This window comes from Mytilus californianus, unplaced genomic scaffold (genome assembly GCF_021869535.1).
Source record: "Mytilus californianus isolate M0D057914Y unplaced genomic scaffold, xbMytCali1.0.p SCAF_1, whole genome shotgun sequence".
NCBI classification, from domain to species: Eukaryota; Metazoa; Mollusca; class Bivalvia; order Mytilida; family Mytilidae; genus Mytilus; species Mytilus californianus.
The window spans coordinates 109,263,426-109,284,801 of NW_026262581.1; the positions used below are offsets into that span (position 1 = coordinate 109,263,426).

A 21,376-nucleotide genomic window follows, 5' to 3' on the forward strand; every position below is an offset into this window, starting at 1 on the left:
ATATGTTTTCTTCGTTTCATTACATTGTATTCAGTATATTTAAAGCAAGTGGGGTCTTAAAATTAACATTGTTATCGTAACCCCTTTGGCATACAACTCAAGATAAATGACATATACCAGAAAACCATAACTGTGCAGCTGCACGGCCGTCATTCTGCATATCGAGACAAATGATCGTGAACTAATAAAACTTTGTAACCGTGGTCAAGTACTGCGATCGGAATGTGAAAGAACTATTATCGAGAAGACGCATGCCGTGTCAGTATTCAATCTAATGTATTGAATTATATGAACAAGTATCGGAAAAAGTAAAATATACGAATTACATATAAATAAGAAGATAAGGTATGATTGTCAATGAGAAAACTATCCACCACAGACCAAATGACACAGACGTTAGCAACTATAAATCGCCGTACGGCCTTCAACATTGATAAAAAACAATACCGCATGTCAAGCTATAATAAAAAGGCCCCGAAAATAAAAAAAACCCAATTTAAACGAAAAAATCAATGGCCTGAGTAATGTACAAAAAATAAATAAATAAAAACAAATATGATATACAGCAACAAACGACAACTACCGAATTACAATCTCCTGACTGGCGCATACATAATATGGCTGGGTAAATAGTCTCTCAAAATGGTTCAACATTATGATCAGTATCTGAAAAAAAATCAAAGTTTAAACACTCTGGGATTTGACCGTGAAATAAATGTTCTCGAGAACAAACTCATTTTGACAGCCATATATTCGTCATATGTTTGTTCTTTTAAAATATTTATACCATTATTTCTTTTCTATGTATAGAGCAGCACAGATATAAAAATAAGAAGTTGTGGTAGATTGCCAATGAGACAATTCTCCACCAGAATGTCTGACTTTAATGGGTTAAATGGATAAAAATATTATATTATCACACCTTTTTACTTATATGGTGTCACGCAACTTCCATATTCACTGCAGCCAACAACGTTGTCGGCAAAAGAAAAAAATGACAGGTACATTTATTTTAAAGACACGGTGTGGACTCCCTATAGACATTTATTGTTAGTTTATTCTAAGAATAGAATACCGACAATATATAATGTCCCAGGTTTATTGAGCAGTTGTTTTACCTGTATCAAATATACAAATGAAATAGGACAAATATACGACAAGAATAAATAAATAGTACTTCCGGTTCTCCGATTTTTATGTACTCAGATTGAATTTTCAGAGACAGGGGCGTTTTGTATGTATATATTTGTCTGCACTATAGTCACGTCTAGCGAAAAGATTAAATTTACATAATTTATACGCAAAAACAAGAGAAAAAACGCGATGGGAAAGTTGTACAGAAACAAATCACATAACAAACAAGATATTTTGAACAACTATTAAGATTACATGATTATTTTGATGTCCTTCTTTTAAATTTTCCTATAAATAAATAATCTATTATAGTGCATGATATATACACAAAAGTATCTTAACCAAACAAGGATGGTAATCTTTTCAAATCAGACTGTAAATGACAGATGTCGCTATGACATTTGGTGGTTAGTTGTGGCTAAACGTCTCATTGTTACGCAGTGTCTATATGGAATCACATGGCGCCGGTGGAAATATTGAAATATCAGTTGGACGACCTGTATTTTGAAATGATGTTTATACCAATATTAAATATAGCTAGCGACATTGTTCTATCACGATTGAAGCAAGATACAAAGTTCGTTCGCGAGTGACATAGTTTACTAAACTTGGTGTGGTGTTTTAATTGGGTTGTATGTAAAATCAAGAATAAAATAAGGAACCAGATTCAACGACATTGAACCACCGTTACAATTTTTTTCTCCAACAAAAGTGAAAATGAGTTATTAATGTGTGTCAAGACTCCAAATATACTAGGTTATCAATTAAAACGATAAATTACCTTTACAGGGTGATTGGAACGCTGTCAATGATGTTTTTAATAACTAATAAGCGATATTTCTTCTTTCACGATCATCTTCATGATCATGAATATGCGATACACGATCCGGAGTATCAAATTTATATACATATTCTGCTTTTACAGTCAGTGCATAAGCTTCTGCAACCAATATTAGGAGCCTCTTAAAATAGTGATATAGAACGACATTGTTCAGAAAAAAAGTAATTCTGTCATTTATATTATAAAAAAAATCTATGTTCTTCTACATTTTGTTTGTCATTGAAATGTTGATGAGCCATCTGCCTTATGTAGTCTTGTAAAAACAGTAAATGTTTAAACATTGATTTCTCTCAGATATTGATCATAATGTTGAGTCATTTTGACAACCATATATTTTTCAAATGTTTGTTCTTTTAACTCAATACATTGGATTGAAAACTAACCATGCATGCGTCCTCCCGATGAAATTACTTTCACGATCCGCCCATCAACATCCGGTACCGGTTCTTCTCAATCCGATCGTAATTCTTGACCATCGTTTTTGTCTCGCCTGCAACGCAAGTCGCAGAGTGAGGCATAGGGATTACAATCCGGCGGCAGTGGCGTATACTATTTGTATACAGCTTTATATTTCAGCAAGTAGAAGACCTGGATGCTTCATACCTTGAATGCATATACCTTATGTTACGAAGTTTCCGTCTGTCATATGTCCATTTTCCTTGACCTCATTTTCATGGTTCACCGACTGCTTGAAAAAGATTATAGTTTTTTTTTCATGTATATTTCTCACTTATTACGAGTTATAGGATAACTATATTTGGTATATGGGTTCTTTGCAACGTCTTCATGTCCGTCAGATATAGATCACCTGACATCGACCTCATTTCATGGATCAGTGATCAAGGTCAAAGTTACGTGATTAGGTCCGTTTCTCAGATACTATAAACAGTAGGTCAACTATATGTGGTGTATGGAATGATTGTTAGGTATACATGTCAGTCTGGCGGGTTTCATTTCAACTTTACCTCATTTTCATGGTTCAATATTAAGGTTTTGTGTTTGGTCTGTTTTTCAAATACTATAAGCAATAGGTCAACTATATGTGGAGTGATTGTAAGGTGTACATATCTGTCTTGCAGGTATTATTTGTCCTTGATCTTATTTTCATGGTTCATTGGTCAATGTTAAGTTTCTGTAGTTTGGTCCTCTCCTTAGATACTATAAGTAATAGATCAACTATATTTGGTGAATGGAATGATTGTAATGTTTACATGTCTGTCTGGAAGGGATAATCTGACTTTGGTCTAATTTTCATGGTTAATTGGCCAATATTTAGTTTTCCTGGTTAAGTCTGTTTCTAAGATATTATTAGCAATAGGTCAACTATATGTGATGCATGGAATGATCGTAATGTGTACATGTCTGTCTGTAATATATCATCTGCCTTTGACCTCATTTTCATTGGTCATTGGTAATTTTTTAGTTTTCATTGTTTGGTTTGTTTCTTTGATACTATAAGCAAAAGGTCTACTATGTTTGGTGTATGGAATGATTGTAAGGTGTGCATATCTGTCTGCCAGGACCTTATTGTCATCGATCAATGATAATGTTCTGTTCATGTGATACTTGTAGTAAAATCTTTATTTTTTAAGACTGTCAACATTAAATCAATCATGGATAGTAAATCAGGTTAGATATTTCAGCGTGTACACTCTTGTTTATACTAGTCTTTCGTGATCATTTATCTCGATATACCGAATCACAGCTGTGCTATCAGGGGTATCCTTAATGAGCAATTATAGCTCACAGTTCATCTTGATTATTTAAGAATTAACATATTATCGATTTCAAGTTTAGGTTAGCCAATACTTGACCATATTTTATGATCATTTAAAACCCGAGGCGTAGTCGAGGGATTTAAATGTTGATACAATATGATAAAGTATTGATGTGAAATATAATAAATCAATTTAGAACATATTTACACCTTCGATTAGCATTACAAATTTATCATTTCCAATTGTTATTTATCAACCATTAATATAAGTTCACTTTAAAGTGTTAATAAACGAGAAGTTATTCAACTTTGATAATAATTTCACGAGATAATGAAAAAGTACTTTTGTGAGGACAAACAGGATAAATTGGTTTGAAACGAATTGAATGTACCTGCTTAAGGTAAAACTGATAACTTATATTTGTTTAATTCTTTCATTAAAAACACACAATGATAAATCAGCTTTTCGAGAAATGTATATATTTTTGATAACGGTAAGATTCAATAAATATTGAAATTACGAGTCGTTCCAATATTAGATGCTCATTTTTATTTTTTATTAATTAATTTATTTATTCTGTGTTATTCTATTTCCTCTGCTTTATATAGAACAGTCATTGTTCCTTACACAATTCTTTAAAATTGACTCTACGTTCTAGTATTAACATTAAACTAAGTATTATAGTGACAACTATAAAATTCATTTGCAATGCACCCACCTAACATACAGCTAAATCGTATACAATTCGAAGGCATATCACCTGTACTATGTTTTTGCCCGGTCGTCAAATATTAGTACGGTGTAATTTCCGTTAATTCAAAATAGCGGTCAAACCATTGATATTTCAATGTGTATTGAACCGCCTCGGTGGTATCGTGGTAGCGTTCCTCGAGTGCTGGAGGTTGTGGTTTTCGATCACCGGTAGGAACTTTAAAATTGGTAAATACTGCTTCTCCGCTAAGCATGTGACAATAAGGAAATAGCGCAAACACTACTTGGCCAGGAATAGGAATAATGTGTCCGGTAGGATGACATGTCTTCCTGTGGACTGTAACCTTGTAAGCTATGACGTTAAAAATTCTCAACGTGTCTGTCTAGTACAAAGCAGGTTTCATTTTTTTTTTACAGATACAGACTTCATAGATATTGTAAATATTAGTAATATAAACACGTAAATTACTGTGTTGTTGTCAAACCACACTTCATACCAATTAGCCTTAGGCATATTTTGTAAAAGTAGGCTTATTTTGTCAAAACATAGAACTTTTGATGTTGCTTTTTAATAAATACATATACCAAAACATTTGCACAAATAAAACTTTTGCCTAAAGATGCATGATATTTGAACCATTTCGAGACCAGATTTCATGACCATGAGTTTCCACTACAATTCTATGGTAGATGTGCTAAGGTATTTAGAATGTTAGCAGTAGATGATTTACGGAATGTCATATGTCTAACATTGATTGACTATCGGCATGTTAAAACTTTATACAGTTTTGTACATGTAAAATCAAGATATAATGGTTCAATGAATTCAAACTTAGATAGCTGTGAAAATCTGGATGATTTTTTTCGTTTTTTTGAATTGGTTCTATGCCATCTTAACCAAATTCTTTTCACAAATATTTTTTTCAGCATCTAGCCCTTTCTACTTTACATCGTAGCTTTATTTTTTTTGCAAATTTAGAAATGCTCGTTTTTACGGAAGCCGTAACGGAACATATAAAAAATAAAATTAGTCAGTGATCTCGGATTAATAATCCGTGATCTCGGTTTCCCAAGCCTTGATCCCGGTTTCCCAATCCGTGATCTCGGATTTATAAAAATACTATTTTTACTTACCGTGGATAATCTAAAATTATGTAACCGTATTAGCTAAAGATTTGAATTAAATTTAGTTTTAAGGTTTTTAGTATTGCTTTGATAAAAAAATTTTTTTTTTTTTTAGTAATTTTGAAGTTATTGATATTCAAATTATAACTAATGGTATCTATTTTTACTGCATCAGTAAACTTCAACTTATTTAGATTTTGTTTCTTAGTTTAACAGTTCAATTTTTAATTCAATTTAACTTAAATTAATCCTTTCAAGCTTCTTTACAATTGAGACACATCAAATCCTACAATTTTATTGGTCGAGAGCACTCTTCTATAATTAAAGCGATTTGTTAGATTATACAACTTACATGGCGAGTACATTTTTATTACTAGTACTTTTTAAATTAGTACAACAAAAACAACAATCACATATAGGTAATCGACCAATCTGAAAGGAATAAATGCAATTGATTTATTCGTTATTTGCCCGGATGAGGTTGTGTGTTGGAACTCAGGCGGGTACAAACAAAAGACACGACATTTTTATTCGCTGCATCTCCGCTAAGGACACGGCGTTTAGGGGTAAGAACAAATACTGGTTGGCTCGGAGTCAGAAGTTAGAATAATATGTCCAGGTAGGGTGACATGTCTTCCTGCACGTTAAGAATCCGGCTCAGTGTGTCAGTCTAGTACAAAGCAGGGTTAATATATGTATAACTGTTTAATATTATAGTAATAATTTATTTTAATTTCTTGTATCTATACAGAACTACAGCAAAGATATGTTTCACTGTTTTCTTCCTGTCAATTTTTACAACCTTTTAACTGCAACCATTTTAGCATCTCCCAAAATATTTAATTGGGGATTACAAATCTGCCAAAATAAAAACCACCAATGTTTTTTGTATACTTTTTTGCCCCCAATTCGCGATTTTTTTCACCGCTATACTGTTATAGCTTTACTAATGACCCAAACATTTTGTGAGGCTATTCCGTCACAAATAAAGTCTTTGAGATGCACATATCAGAAAGAAGGTTACATATCGATTTCAATATCAGGAATGTCATTCCACACCATAAGTGATAGCTTACAATCCCATATCATTTAATTTGTGCGCTCAAAAATGGACTTGAATACAGCAACTTTAAACGTACGGAATTTTATGAAAAGCCGAGAATGACGCACATCAATTGAGACAATATTGCTACCGATTCCAGTGTAGGATCAGTGAATTGATTTTTTCTTTGCACTATTTTCTCAATTTTGCTGTTATCTACAATTGTTTACTGATATCATCTAGCAATATATATACCCGTAAAAATACACGATGAACACGCATTACGGTTAAAGACAAAATGCAAAAGCAATAGATTGACGAGTGCACTGATTGACCAGGATCGAAGTGGATACATTGATTTTTTCGACACGAACACCTGTCTTTATGAGAGGAAACAATCATAATTTAGTTTAAGAGGGATGGTCTTTTCACGATCTTTTTGAAATGGAACATTTACTTATTGAATATGATCGACGTAAAATGAAACTGTTCAAAGTAGAGCATGTCGAAAGATGCAAACGCCGACTATGAACGTATCGTATCATTGAATATAATTTCGAAAAAATGTGTACACTTTTGTTATATCCGGCATTCACTCCGAAGCGTTGAAAGCGAATGCAAAATATTCATTTATTAAGACAGTTATGAAACATATCACTTTAATAAATGGAATACGAATGCAGTGCTAGATAATATTTTCCAAGACGTAAAAGCCAAATGAACCACGATAATTGGAATAACTTCAACAATCGCTATGAACGGTAATTACCAACTTAACCCTTGAAACTTTAGCCATAATAACTTCCCGTGCATGTTATGATGTTCTGATAGTGATATGATTCTAACATAATCTTGATTGTTCTCATTCTCATAAAATAACAAGAGAAAGATTCTTATTCCTGAGCATAAAAAACGAGGCTCTCGTTATCTATAAAATAAGACGAAGAACTGTCGAAAGTGGAGACGAAGGACAATGATACTCAGTAACGTGACAATTATTATCATGATAAGTCGAAAAACAAGAAATGCCTATCAGGCGAATTACAACTTCTAGTATTCATAAATAAATAAGAAGATGTGGTATGAGTGCCAATGAGACAACTCTCCACTAGAGACCAAATGTTGTAGACATAAGCAACTATAGGTCACCATACGACATTCATAAATATGATATGATTCTCGCATAATCATGATTGTTCTCACTCACATAAAATAACAAGAGAAAGATTCTTATTCCTGAGCATAAGAAAGAGGCTCCAGTTTTACAAAAATAAGACGAAGAACTGTCGAGAGTGGTTTTAAGTAAATTAATACTTTATATAAATGGAAAAATACACATACCGCACAGCACGCTATAATAACATAAGCGATACCAAATTTTTTGCACCAGATGCGCATTTCGACAATCAATGTCTCTTCAGTGATGCTCGAGGTCAAAATATTTGAAAATCCAAAGCTTATTAAAAAGATGAAGAGCTATAAGCCAAAAAGGACAAAAAAGTATAGCCAAAGCCGGGCAGTGAATCAGAGAATAAATGACCTCTAAATGACAAATGTTTAACAATTCAAACGAGAAAACTAACGGCCTGATTAATGAACAATACAATAAATAAACGAAAAACAAATATGATATACATCATCAAACGACAACCACTGAATTACAGGCTCATGATTTGTGACAGGTACATACAGAATGTGGCGGGAATGGTTGAAGGCGCCAAACCCTCCCCAAAAACCGGGGACAGTGGTGTAACAGCACAACATAATAACTAACTATAAAAATCAGTTCGATACAAAGAACAAAAACAATTATCAAAAACACAAAAGACACAAAGTACATATCTGAGAGTACTCGCAGTTACTAAAAGCTAGTTCAAAGCAAATAACAACTATTACAAAAATCATGTTCCCAAGACTTAAATAGCAATCAGGTAATATCCAGCATCCAATGGATTTAGTGTAAAGACGTCGTTAACAGTCAGAACAAAACATGACCTTGTGCAATGCCAAAATATAGATATCGACTGATTTTATGACCGTAAATTTAACTATGTGTATAATAATTATATTCAGTTCAATAAGTTTATTTAAAGAATCGATAAGTTTACCCGGATCGTATCTAAATTTGCGGGCTCGATAAACAACATCACTGTAAAAATTAGAATGTGCTATGCCGTTTTTAATACGTATTCTACAGGTACAGCCAAACTTCCAAACCAAGTCTTTGTATCTATAAAAGAATTTAGTAAAGGTTTTAAGTAATTTGTGGTAACGAAATCCTTGACTTAATAATTTACCAGTAATACTTCGATTATGTTCATTGAAATCCAAAATGTCACTACAGACACGGACATAGCGAACGAGTAGGGATATATAAACACCGTAGGATGGATCCAAATGAACATCACCGTCCAAAAAAGGAAACAATAGGGAGCGATAAATCGTTTCTTTCGTCGTAAATTTTTGCGAAAAGTTTCCCATGTAAAACTGATATATCCAAATCGAGGTAAGGACAGTTATTGCTGTTTCTATTTGATTTATTTAAAGTAAGTTACTTTGGATAAATTTCGGCAGTATATTTAAAGAATTCTTGATTATTTAACGAAAAATATCAGGAAGATAACGGTAAGTGTTGTTGAATCTATTAATTAGATTGAATTTATACGGGTCTTTACTGAATTTGGTCATACACTGTGATTCATAACAATACAGGAACAAATCTGCTATTAAAGGGGCACAACTTGTGCCCATCGAAATACCTACAATCTGTCAATAAATTTTATACCGAAACTTACATAAATGTCGTCAATGAGAAAATTTACAGCTTTAATCATCTGATCACACTTCCAGTAAGTATATCTAACATATTTACCCTTTTCATTACAGATGAAGGCTTTATATAAGTTGCAGCAGATAAATTTGCAATCTGATTTTTCAAACGACCATTTAATTTAATAGGAACACTTTTTTTTATAAGATTGTGTGGAAGTGTAGTGTAGAGAGTCGAAAAGTCAAAATTGTCAACTGAATTAAATTGACCATCAAAAGCACGTAATTTATCTAAAACATCCAAAGATTTTTTTACACTCAAAATATATTTTATTCCATTACTTTCTTATGCTTTGTTAGAAAAGTTATAAAGTTTTTTTTATAGTAGTTAAGGAACTAGTTAAAAGCAATGAAAGATCAGTTGTAGAACACTTGCTAGAGGCCGTGATGAAACGATATTTAACGTGTTTTTGTGTAGATTAAGTAACCAATACATAGTATGGACCTTCAAATGTTCAGAGGATGCCTTAGGCTGAGATGTGATAATGCTATGATTGTTTACTTTACGACTCTCTGTGGAACGCACGGACCTGAATGTAGAAAAAATTATCATTTCATTTTTAAGATCTGTAGTTTTTACGTCATACTACCACCACTTTGTGTTTGCTTTGTTGGTCGATAAGAACACAAACCGCTTTGCGAGTATTTGGAGTTAGTTTTTATATTCTAATAATAGGCGTATTATCTACCCTCTTATTTGTTACTAAATCATTTTCAAAATCTGATATTCGAGTATTCACAATAATCATACATTTATTAAGTTAGTATCAAGAGATTTTTTTCAAATTTTTCCCGTTTACACCAATTTTCACAATCAGTTGAACGACAATCTATTTTTAGAGGACGATATTTTGGTCATTATTAGTAAATTTTAAAAAGTTCAGGTTTTTAAAAAACCTTGCGTATCACCAGGCCAGTAGTCAGCACTTTTGTAATGACATCTGATATCATAGATATGTTCAATGTCTGTCAATTTACTATTTATAAAATGCTGGATTATTCGAAACACTAAGGATTTTCCTACCCCCAGGCATGGCTTGCCATAGTCGTATTTGACAAAACTTTTTGGAGTTTTCGGTTTTTAATGCTCTTCAACTTCGAATATGGCCCTCCTCTGGTTTGATTCGAATACCCTGTTAAGCCTTATGTAGACGAAACACGTGTTTAATGTAGCCTGAAATCGTAGGATTGGTATCTTTGATAAGTTTTTAGGAACTATCATCAACATGATCAGTCCGTTAGAAAATAAAATTAGCAGGTGGAAAATCTTCGTCTTTTTATGCCCCACCTACGATAGTAGAGGGGCATTATGTTTTTCGGTCTGTGCGTCCGTTCGTCCGTCCGTCCGTCCGTTCGTCCGTCTGTCCCGCTTCAGGTTAAAGTTTTTGGTCAAGGTAGTTTTTGATGAAGTTGAAGTCCAATCAACTTGAAACTTAGTACACATCTTCCCTATGATATGATCTTTCTAATTTTAATGCCAAATTAGAGTTTTGACCCCAATTTCACGGTCCATTGAACATAGAAAATGATAGTGCGAGGGGGCATCCGTGTACTATGAACACATTCTTGTTTCTTTTTCTTTTAATCTTTGTTGAGTAGTTCCTATAAAAATGTTTGGTCTTTGTTTCTTTTACTGTGTATTCCCATTACCGAATCGTACAAAGATCCACTTGTCATTATTGTCAAAGAGGTAATTATTCATAATTGAAAGTCAATGGGTACTAGCAAGATTAAATGAAAACAAATGTTAATAATTACGAACAATTATCTGGAAATAAATTGATAGGACATTTGAGCATTAATTAATGGACATTTGATCTCTAAGAAAAGAGAATAAAAAGATATTTTTTTCTGCAGGATATTTGAAATTGAAGAAAGGGGAAATTTGGGCTTTTTCTACAGGACATTCGCACTTTTTCTAAAGGACATTTGGCTTTTTACTACGGAATATTTGTGCTTTTTTACAGGATATTTGATATTTCATGTTTTGTTATTCTCCCCATCCTTTAGCCGTGTGATATGATAAAGACACGAGGAATTTAGTGTCCGTTAATTCATGCATTGGATAAAACTGCTAAAAGAATTTATGGGAGCATTTGAATGTTTAATCAATGAAAATTTCTTCAATATAAATGTTTTAAAAAAGCACTGTAAATTTTTCGTGCATTAAATAGTAATTTCATAAGCCTTAGGGCGAAGAAAATCCCCGAATCAGCTCATCAACGTTTGTACTAGGTTTTGGACTTTCAAATATTTTGGCCTCGTGCATCACTGATGCGACATCAATTGTCGAAATGCGCATCTTGTGCCAAACATTGGTACCGTTTCTGTTATAACTTGTCTATATGTTTTAATCCAGCGCAAATAATAATTGATGGTCTCCGTTTAAGGCTCTCTGCGTAATGGTGACAACTTTAAAGATTACAGATAACTAGTACAAAAGTAAGTGTTCATCCTGCGCTCGATACAAAAAAATGAGAATCGATTAATCCTGATTAAAATATAAGGATTAACCATTAATCGTGTTGATGAATTATTGTGAAACTTTAATACATTAATTAAATAATAATCTAATAAAAGTTGCACGATAAGCCAGATTAAGAGGATTATCCTAAAAAAGTAAGGTCGTTTGCAGTACCACAACACACACCATGCAACAATTTTCAAAGATAAAATTATTTGCATATTTCATCATTTCGTACATTTTTGATTCCACTTGCTTAACAGCATGTTTATTGTTTCACCAAATAAAAACGAATTCTATAAACTGTTGTTCAATAGTGCGTGAAATATATTGGAAAGATTGGAAAAGGTAAATATTGAAAAGATTGGAAAAGGTAAATATTGGAACGATAGGAAATATCGAAAGAATTATTACAAACTCGTTATAAAAGTCATTTCGTGATGAAGATAATTTTGAAGGATTAAATGCAGAATATAGTACGATATCAGACTATTATAATACGACTGTCAAACGAAAATTATACTGTTTTATTACAAAGTGTCAATTATTTTCAGCGAAGCAGGTAGCATGAAACGAATGCGGAAAATACCGTTCAGAAAATGTGGACGTAATAAAATGTGAGTTTTATCTCCATGTTAATCTTAATTTCTTAAGTGTTGTCTCGAATTTTAAGTATATAAGAAATACATATTTAAGTAGGTAAGAAATACATAAAGAGAAGAAGAAAAAAATAGTTCGACAGATGTCACTCAGGCTGATATCCGATTGAAATTAAACAAAAGAAATGGTATGCTTTATTAGAGAAGGCAAAAACGGCCAAATTGGTATATTTGAATTGTATACACTGTTTCTATAACCTTTAAAAGATAAATGTAGGTGAATAATTTATAGAGGTTTGTTTTTGCAGCTTATACACGTGTTTATACTTAAATTATAGTATGGAGCTTAGAGATATTTGTCAATTTCTAAATTAAAGAAACTTCCATCAAAACAACCGATTATGGTAGGTGCATGCAAAAACTTTTAAATCTTGAAGATGCATAAGCATAAATTCCATCAAATAAAACCCACGGAAAGATAAAAAAAATGATCATTTATAAGCATTTATTTAGATCGCTTTTCAGGTAACAGTTTTGGGGGGAAATGGGCAATCGTCTTATTGAGAAAGTCAATAACACGTTTCTACGTTCAGCGTGAATGAGTTGACTGGTTTGTCCTGAAAGCGTATACAACAAATATATTTGATACAACATTTCGCCTCAGATGTATTAAGGCTTCATGTTGATATATAATAACATTAAAAATTCACAGCACCAAAATATGAAATATATGGGTCAAGTGAAATACCTTTGTAATAAACCGAAACAACATGGATGGTAAGTTTAAATAAAACAAGTTGGGTTCTTAAAAAAAAAAGCAACACGTGAACCCGAGACCGCTGACTGGTCACCAAAAAATGTTGCTGAATTTTTTGTTTGCTTTTGATTTGAAATAATTGACTGTGAATAGAATAAGATAATGATGATGTCAAAACACCTTTATTAAAAAATATGTAATTGTGTGTAGATTCTTGCACAAGTCAATTGAAAGCAATTATGGATAGTTGTGAATAGAAAAGTGTATATATACAGCTACTATTTGAATTTACATTTTAAGGCTTGACTATTTTATTTATTACTTGGGAATGTACATATTTTTTTCATAATCCTATTGCAAATCCCGGTTTCTGCAAACCGGATGTCTAATTCAAAAGAGAAGCGAAGGATACCAAAGGGACATTCAAACTCATAAGTCGAAAATAAACTGACAACACCATGGCAAATTGCACAAACCAATCGCAATATAAATTAAAGCACTCAGTTTGCTTTATAATCTTGATGCATTTATTTTATCTACCATATCTTCATATTTTGTTTCCTGGATGCCTTCAATTATTCGTATACACGTTATTGAAGCTGTCTGTACTCATGGTAGATGTTGTATAGATAAATTTAAAGTCCAATTTCCATGTGAAGTGAAACCCTGTGGCACGCAACTTATAACGAGTTTTTTTAAGAGTAACACACCAGCTTCATTGGGACCTCTTATATACTGACAATTATTTTGGTCTTTTAAAACATCTCAAATTTTAAGGATTCCCTGAAGTTACTTAAATCAATCCAAATATTCTACAGGAAAACTTGGTTTTGAAGAATATCTTATTTTCAGGAGTTTTATGAATACCTGAACATTCTCTCAAAAGAACCAATTTATATAAAAAGATATGTAGATATAAAAAGATACCAGTATTAAAATGTCGTACGTCAGACTCGAGTTCAGTCTACAAAAGACTCACCAGTGACGCTCGAATAAAAAAAGTTAAAAAGGCCAAATAAAGTACGAAGTTGAAAGGAATTGAGGACTCAAAATTTCGAAACAAAGGTTTTGCCGAATACATCTGAGGTAATCTATTCCTGGGGTAGAAAATCCTTAGCATTTTGAAAATGCCAAAGTTTATAATAGGACAGTCACTAAAAAATAAAAAAAAGAGAAACAGCTAGAGGTCAGAATACCGTAAGTTGCCATTCAATCCGGAATGTGTGTGAAGTGTGTCTTGTGAACAGGGTGATACTAACTTATGTGCACGCATCCCTGCTCATTGGGGCTCATATGTTGCATTAAATTTTCATAAATGTATTCACTGTTCAAACCTGTGGGGCATAATACACGTATATATAACATTTTAAATTATATTTCATTCAGGATAAATTTAGTCTCAGTTTAAAACTAACAATTTTAATGAAAATTCTCCTGGTCAGGAATCTATTAATGAAATTAAATATTTTTTACAGAAAAAATCTTTTTGTTTAATTTCTCTTTCTGCTTTTCCGACCACTGTGTTTCCGACGTAAGATAAATATTTATAACAGAAATATCATTTTGTAAATTATCTTCATGCTTTCCGACATTTTTCCAGTTTGAAATACAAAATATCAAGTGATAAACGTTCATAAATAATTAGTTAATTCTGACACATTATATATATTAATAAACTATTCCCAGGTTTATTGTCACAATCTGTATTAAATACTACACACACAACGCGTACAGGGACCGTCTCAAAGCATGAATTATATAATTGCGTTATCATTATACTTAATATTTAATAAACATTCGCATTATTAAAAACACATATGTTTTGTCAAAAGGCAAATAGATTCTAACATATAAATGATTTTTTGACTGAACCTAGTCTTTATTTTTTTACTATCCGATCTACAAATGAACTTTGAATATTGAAATATACAATGTCACGTGGTAGCCTATCCATAGAGGGACCGTATCAAAGACATAGATAACTACCTGTATAAATGATCGAAAATTTTCGAGAGGTTCCGAGAATCTTGTTTCCGAAGATATCCGAATGGCCCATAGAAGCTACCAAAACTCACCAATATATAGGCGTGAACCCCCTGAGGCAAAAAAAAAACTCTTGCTACTACAAATGATAAAGTATCAGATTTATTTATTACATGTATTTTGTTTTATTTTCGTTCACTCATTTTTCAATTAAAATTTAGGCATATCAATTATTTTATTCGTGAAATGCAATACAAAAAATAAAAGTTTAACACACCGTTAACTGATACTCCCTTGACAACAGACTTTACTTGTGAATCTTAGAAATGAAAATCAAAACGTCAATGTGTGTATGTGTTATCTAGGGTAGTTAGTCCATGTAGTATTTAATTTCTGAAAAATTTTAAACTGTCTTTCCGCGAAATATTTGCATAGACTTTATATCGTGTTTTTTTTTTTTTTTTAACTTTCAAAAACCCCCTTGACAACCAATCCGACTATAATATGAAGTTGACAAAAGGCATAAAAGTACATTGAATGAAGATTTATATAAAGATTTGGTTTTGGAGTTTGGTTGTACCTGTAGAAAACTTATTTCAAACGGGATAGCACATCCTCATTTTTACGGAGGTGTTGTTTACCGAGCCCACTCTTGTGTTTTTGTTAGATGTATTTCTATGTGTATCCATCTGATGAGTTAAGCCTTTTTCAACTGATTTTTATAGTTTGTTCTTATGTTGTACTGTAACACCACTATCCAAGGTTAGGGGAGGGTTGGCGCCTTCAAACGCGTTTAACCCCGCCACATTCTGAATGTGCCTGTCCAAAGTCAGGAGCCTGTAATTCAGTGGTTGTCGTTTGTTGCTGTGTAACATATTTGTTTTTCGTTCATTATTTTGTACATAAATTAGGCCGTTAGTTTTTTCGTTTGAATTGTTTTACATTTGTCATTTCGGGGCCTTTTATAGCTGACTATGTGGTATGGGCTTTGCTCATTGTTGAAGGCCGTACGGTGACCTATAGTTGTTAATTTCTGTGTCATTTTGTCTCTTGTGGAGAGTTGTCTCATTGGCAATCATACCACATCTTCTTATTTTTATATTTATAGCTAATTGATACAATAAAACTGTCATCTAAAAATCGTAATGTTGCCATATGAATAAATTTTCGATTTTCACGACCTACATTGACATCTTCATCCTTACAACGACCTCCATTTTCATGATTGAGAAAGTTAAGTGGTTTAATGGGGAGATAATGTTGACGAAGTAGAATCCTTACTGCAGTATTTATGCAGTGATGTTGATTATTTTAAATCCATTGTTTGATTTTAATTTTTTTTTATAAAAAAAAAATGTTTTAGAAGGGAAGTGAAAAAACAGTATGTTTCTACTAAACATTAGAACAAAAAATAATTGATAAAAAATTAATGTTTTTGACAAAAAATGTCTGTTTTATATTCAAGTTCATTAAGTGCATCCTTACGAACACAACTTAAAAGTATTCTGAAACTTCTAACTAGTAAGTATCATTTTATTCATGTCATGCCTTTATATGACTTTAAAGTATTCTGAAACTTCTAACTAGTAAGTATCATTTTATTCATGTCATGCCTTTACACGACTTTAAAGTATTCTGAAACTTCTAATCAGTAAGTATCATTTTATTCATTTCATGCCTTTACACTAGACTGTATGAGAAAATTTTGTACAGTGCAATAAAACACTAACAAAACATTTTTTTTTTTAATTTTGTGAAATGGCCGATTAAAATTAAATTTTCCCCAAAAACAAAAAGTGATGACTGCTATAACATTCAAAATTATTTTCAGTTTTTTAAATCCAAAATTAGAAGTCAGCTGTCAAGATTTTTGAAAGAAATTAAGGGGAATGTCAGAGAACCGGCGCGTTACGTTTGGACGAATTTGTCCTACGTTTGTGCAAACAATTTTCAACCTTTGCAAGAACAATTTTCCACGTTTGCGCGACAAAATGCATTACGTTTGCGCGAAATTTACTTGTTGAAAATTTACTACGTTTGCGCGAATTTAACAAATTTATTTTCTAATAAAAAAAAGATATTCAAAAACTCGTCAACTGAAAGATAAAAGTGGTTTAAACACGACCAGGGTTTGTGATTGCCAGTTAATTTAGCGTTAAGAGCAGTTTTGTAGATGATTTAATGCCAAATGAAAGCCGCAAGCTATTTGCCATCTACTTAGTAGAAAATTACGTCACCAGTGGGTCTCTAATATAGCCAAGAATGTGTTCCAAATGAAAGCACAAAACGTACCAACAATGACACAGAGTCTTTTCACAGCAAGGACTGACTTGTATATTGTTCCTGTCAAGATTACATACTGTGTTTTAATCCAGAATATGGTTTTTATATACTTAGAATGTTCCTTTCCAGAAAAGACAAACTATTTTATACAAAACATTGCTATTCGACATACATGTAGTGATTTTTAATAATTACATAAACGAAGAAAGACTTCTTTGATTATATAAATTATCAATCAATATAATTAATTCTAAACAAAATTCAGGTTATTCTCAGGATAAAAACACAGATAAATACTCAGGTAAATTACAAGTAAATTCGCGCAAACGTAATACCTGTCAAATGTAGGTCGTCCCAAGGATTGTTAGGCTTGAATTTTGTTTTTATAATACATACTCATGAATTCGATAATGCATATACTTATTAATAAATTCTTTTGATATGGAATTGTAATGTCTATCGCCAGAGTTAAATGTTTGGCGCTGGAGATATAGTGAAACGATTTTCTGTAAGCTATTTTGAACAGATGTAGTTGCCATGAATGAATATAGCTCGTTTAAATGTTCAAGTTGTACTAGGAGTAATCATTACTATACAAGGATTCTTGAATTTAAGTAAATTATTTGGACAAAAACATCAGCTTACGGAATTTTCAGTCACTATGAATTATTTTTACTTTAAGCTATGCAAGCCCTTTAAATTACTTGTCATATATTCTTTATATTCTTTTTTAGATTTAGGATAGTTATATTATTGATGTGTGGATGTTGTTCCTTCCAAATAGCCTACTTGCAATATTACTATGCTTACATGGATGTGTATATGAACTTAGATTTCCTAATACCTAATTTAGAGCGAATAACTGATAACATTCAAGAAACAGGAAGTACAAAAGTCAAGCCATTAAATGTTTTTATGAAGGAGGACGCTTACAGAATAGATCCTTCAGAAACAATCTGTGATAATTTAAATTGCGATAACCTGAAGTTGTTGTTTATTGTGAAATCATATGTGCTAAATTTTGGTCAACGTGATGCTATACGCAAGACTTGGGGAGGTATTGAAGGACTGCGAACAAAAGTTGTTTTTATTATAGGCTATATAGACAGTGCAAATCCTTTCATTGAAATAGAATCAAAACAGTATAAAGATATTGTTCAGCTAAATATTGTAGATACGTACGAAAATCTAGTTTACAAGACGATTTATTCACTTTTGTGGTTATCGGACGTAAATATTCCAACTGCATTTGTGCATTTCGTAGATGATGACAGATTAGTCAATACGTACAATGTGTATAACGTCGCAACTAACAGCATTACCTCACGGGATTTAGTAATAATTGGTTACAAGTTGGATTTTTCAAAACCACAGAGAGCTATCAATTCAAAAGTATACCTTTCACCAAATGAGTATCCGTTTCCATATTTTCCATCATATATAATAGGAGGAACGATCTTGACAAATATGAAAACCGTAAAAATGTTGGCATTAGGAGTCACTTATGCAAAGATTATTCAAGTTGAGGATAGTTATATTGGAATTGTAGCAACAGCTTTTAACATAGAAATGAAACATCATCCTGGATTTTTACCCTATAAAAAACGTACCACCCATCATTTACCTGAAATATTATCTTCTCCTGGTTACGAACTTACATATGCCTTACTTAGAGATTGGAAGGCTATTGAAAGAAGTCACACAAAATTATTACCAGCACCATTATTGCGTTTGCGTCAATAAACTCATCAAAGATACCAGGCTTTTTTTCATTATAAAATGATGTACGCCAGACGCTTGTTTCGTCTACAAAAGACTCGTCGGTGACGCCCGAATCAAACAAGTTAAAAAGGACAATTAAAGTACTGACCGTCTTAAGGAAGCTCAAGTTGCACCTATTCACAAAAAGAATAGTGTATTAGAAAAAGGAAATTATAGACCGGTAAGTGTATTACCGGCCATTTCTAAAATTTTTGAATATGCCATAGAAGTACAATTAGTACAGTACTTTGATAATATCTTCAATCCATTTTTGGCAGCTTTTAGATCAGGTTTTGGATGTCAGTCAACTTTTTTAAGAGTGATTGAAGATTGGAAATTAGCCTTAGACCAAAATAAATACCTTGCAGCTATCCTTATGGACCTGTCAAAAGCATTTGACTGTCTCCCCCATGACTTACTGCTACTGAAACTAAAAGCTTATGGTCTTTCCAAATCCTCACTTGATATGTTATATAGTTATTTAACAAAAAGAAATCAGTGTGTGAAAGTAAACCAAAATTTAAGTGGTATGCTTGACATATTTAAAGGGGTACCACAAGGTTCCATCCTTGGACCCATCCTATTTAATATTTTTTATAAATGATTTGTTCTTTTTTGTAAAAAATTGTTCTTTATATAATTATGCTGATGACAATACTTTGTCAAAGTCTGGAAATTCCTTACAAGATGTAATTTCTGCTCTTGAGGAAGACAGCAATTATTTAATACAGTGGTTTTCTTCAAATAAAATGCAGGCCAACCCAGAGAAATTTCAAGCTATCTCTCTTGGCAAAAAAAAACACATGATAAAAAGATTGTGTTTGATTTGAATGGTATTTCTATATCCTGTGAGGATGAGGTAAAACTACTAGGAGTTACAATTGATTTTAAATTAAACTTCAGTTTACATATTTCAAATATTTGTAAAAAGGCTGCAAGGCAATTAAATGTTTTGAAAAGAATTGGGAAACACCTAAACAAACTGAGTAAACTTACAATTTATTACTCTTTTATTATGTCAAACTTTAGTTATTGCCCTTTGACTTGGCATTTCTGTGGGGAACAAAATACCAGAAAAATAGAAAAAATACAAGAACGAGCGCTCCGCTTTATTTATGAAGACTATCAGAATTCATACGACACGCTTCTGCAAATTTCAAACCTTCCATCACTAAAAACTCGTAGGATGCGCTCAGTTGCCTTGGAAACCTTTAAAATAATTAATAAAAAATGTCCATTATTTATTCAAGATCTAGTTGTTATAAAAATCAATTCATATAATTTCAGGTATGTGAACACTGCTGAGGTACCTAGACCTAGAACCTCAAGTTATGGTAAAAGATCCTTTAGATTTGAGGCAGCACAAGTATGGAACTCCCTTCCCAATGAGGCTAGAATTATGACCTCTTTTGACCAATTTAGGAATTATATAAATTCTTGGTGTGGGGGTCAAAAATGCAACTGCAGTTCATGCCGTTTCCATCCAGTGCTGTCTCAAAGCTGAAATTTCTTTTTTTTCTTTTTGTTTTTTATTATGGCCTTTTGCTCTGCTTTTTTATGCATTTATTATATATACCTGCTATTAAATGCCAGTGCTTAATAATTAATTTTTTATTTATTTACTGCTTTTATGTTTTTTTGTTTGTTAGTATTTTAAGATATTTAAGTGATTTGCTGGTTCCCCCATTCAATGCACATAGAGGTGCTTGCCGCACGAGCTTTGACTCTGGAGGCTCAGAAATCAAAATTAATTTGCTTTCATTATATTTGCATGCTTTTTCATTTTTGTCGAGCCTGCGACTTTTGTCGCAGAAAGCTCGACATAGGGATAGTGATCCGGCGGCTACGGCGGCGGCGGCGGCGGCGTTAGCTAACTTCTTAAAGGGAAAATTCGCGATTTTTTACTTATCATCTTATTATGTTCATAATACCAATAAAAACATATTCACCAAGTTTTATTTGGATATGAAAACTAATAAAGAAGAAAATTGGGAATTATTAATTTTATTTATTCAAACTTCCTGACTTCTGTGACGTAGTTTAAGTCTTTTTGCATGCCGGGAGTGGAATTAATCTCATTTAAGTCTTGTTCGTTAACCAACTTATAACGCGATTTAAAGCGCATCGAC

General features: G+C 32.4%; 1 protein-coding gene across 2 annotated transcripts; it reads left to right on the forward strand.

Moving 5' to 3' along the window:
- Positions 1-10,678: 10,678 nt before the first annotated feature.
- Positions 10,679-20,850, forward strand: LOC127730214 (beta-1,3-galactosyltransferase bre-5-like). Of its 2 annotated transcripts, none has more exons than XM_052238504.1 (3): positions 10,679-11,842; positions 12,419-12,481; positions 18,221-20,850. In XM_052238504.1, exons 2-3 carry the CDS (start codon positions 12,432-12,434, stop codon positions 19,227-19,229), a joined length of 1,059 nt encoding a protein of 352 aa, XP_052094464.1. In that variant the 5' UTR covers positions 10,679-11,842; positions 12,419-12,431; the 3' UTR covers positions 19,230-20,850. The 2 variants fall into 2 exon arrangements, 1 of the variants encoding a protein (XP_052094464.1); XR_007994998.1 differs by lacking the exon at positions 10,679-11,842 and having other exon boundaries at positions 12,090-12,481; positions 18,221-19,428; positions 20,535-20,850.
- The last annotated feature ends 526 nt before the right edge of the window (positions 20,851-21,376 follow it).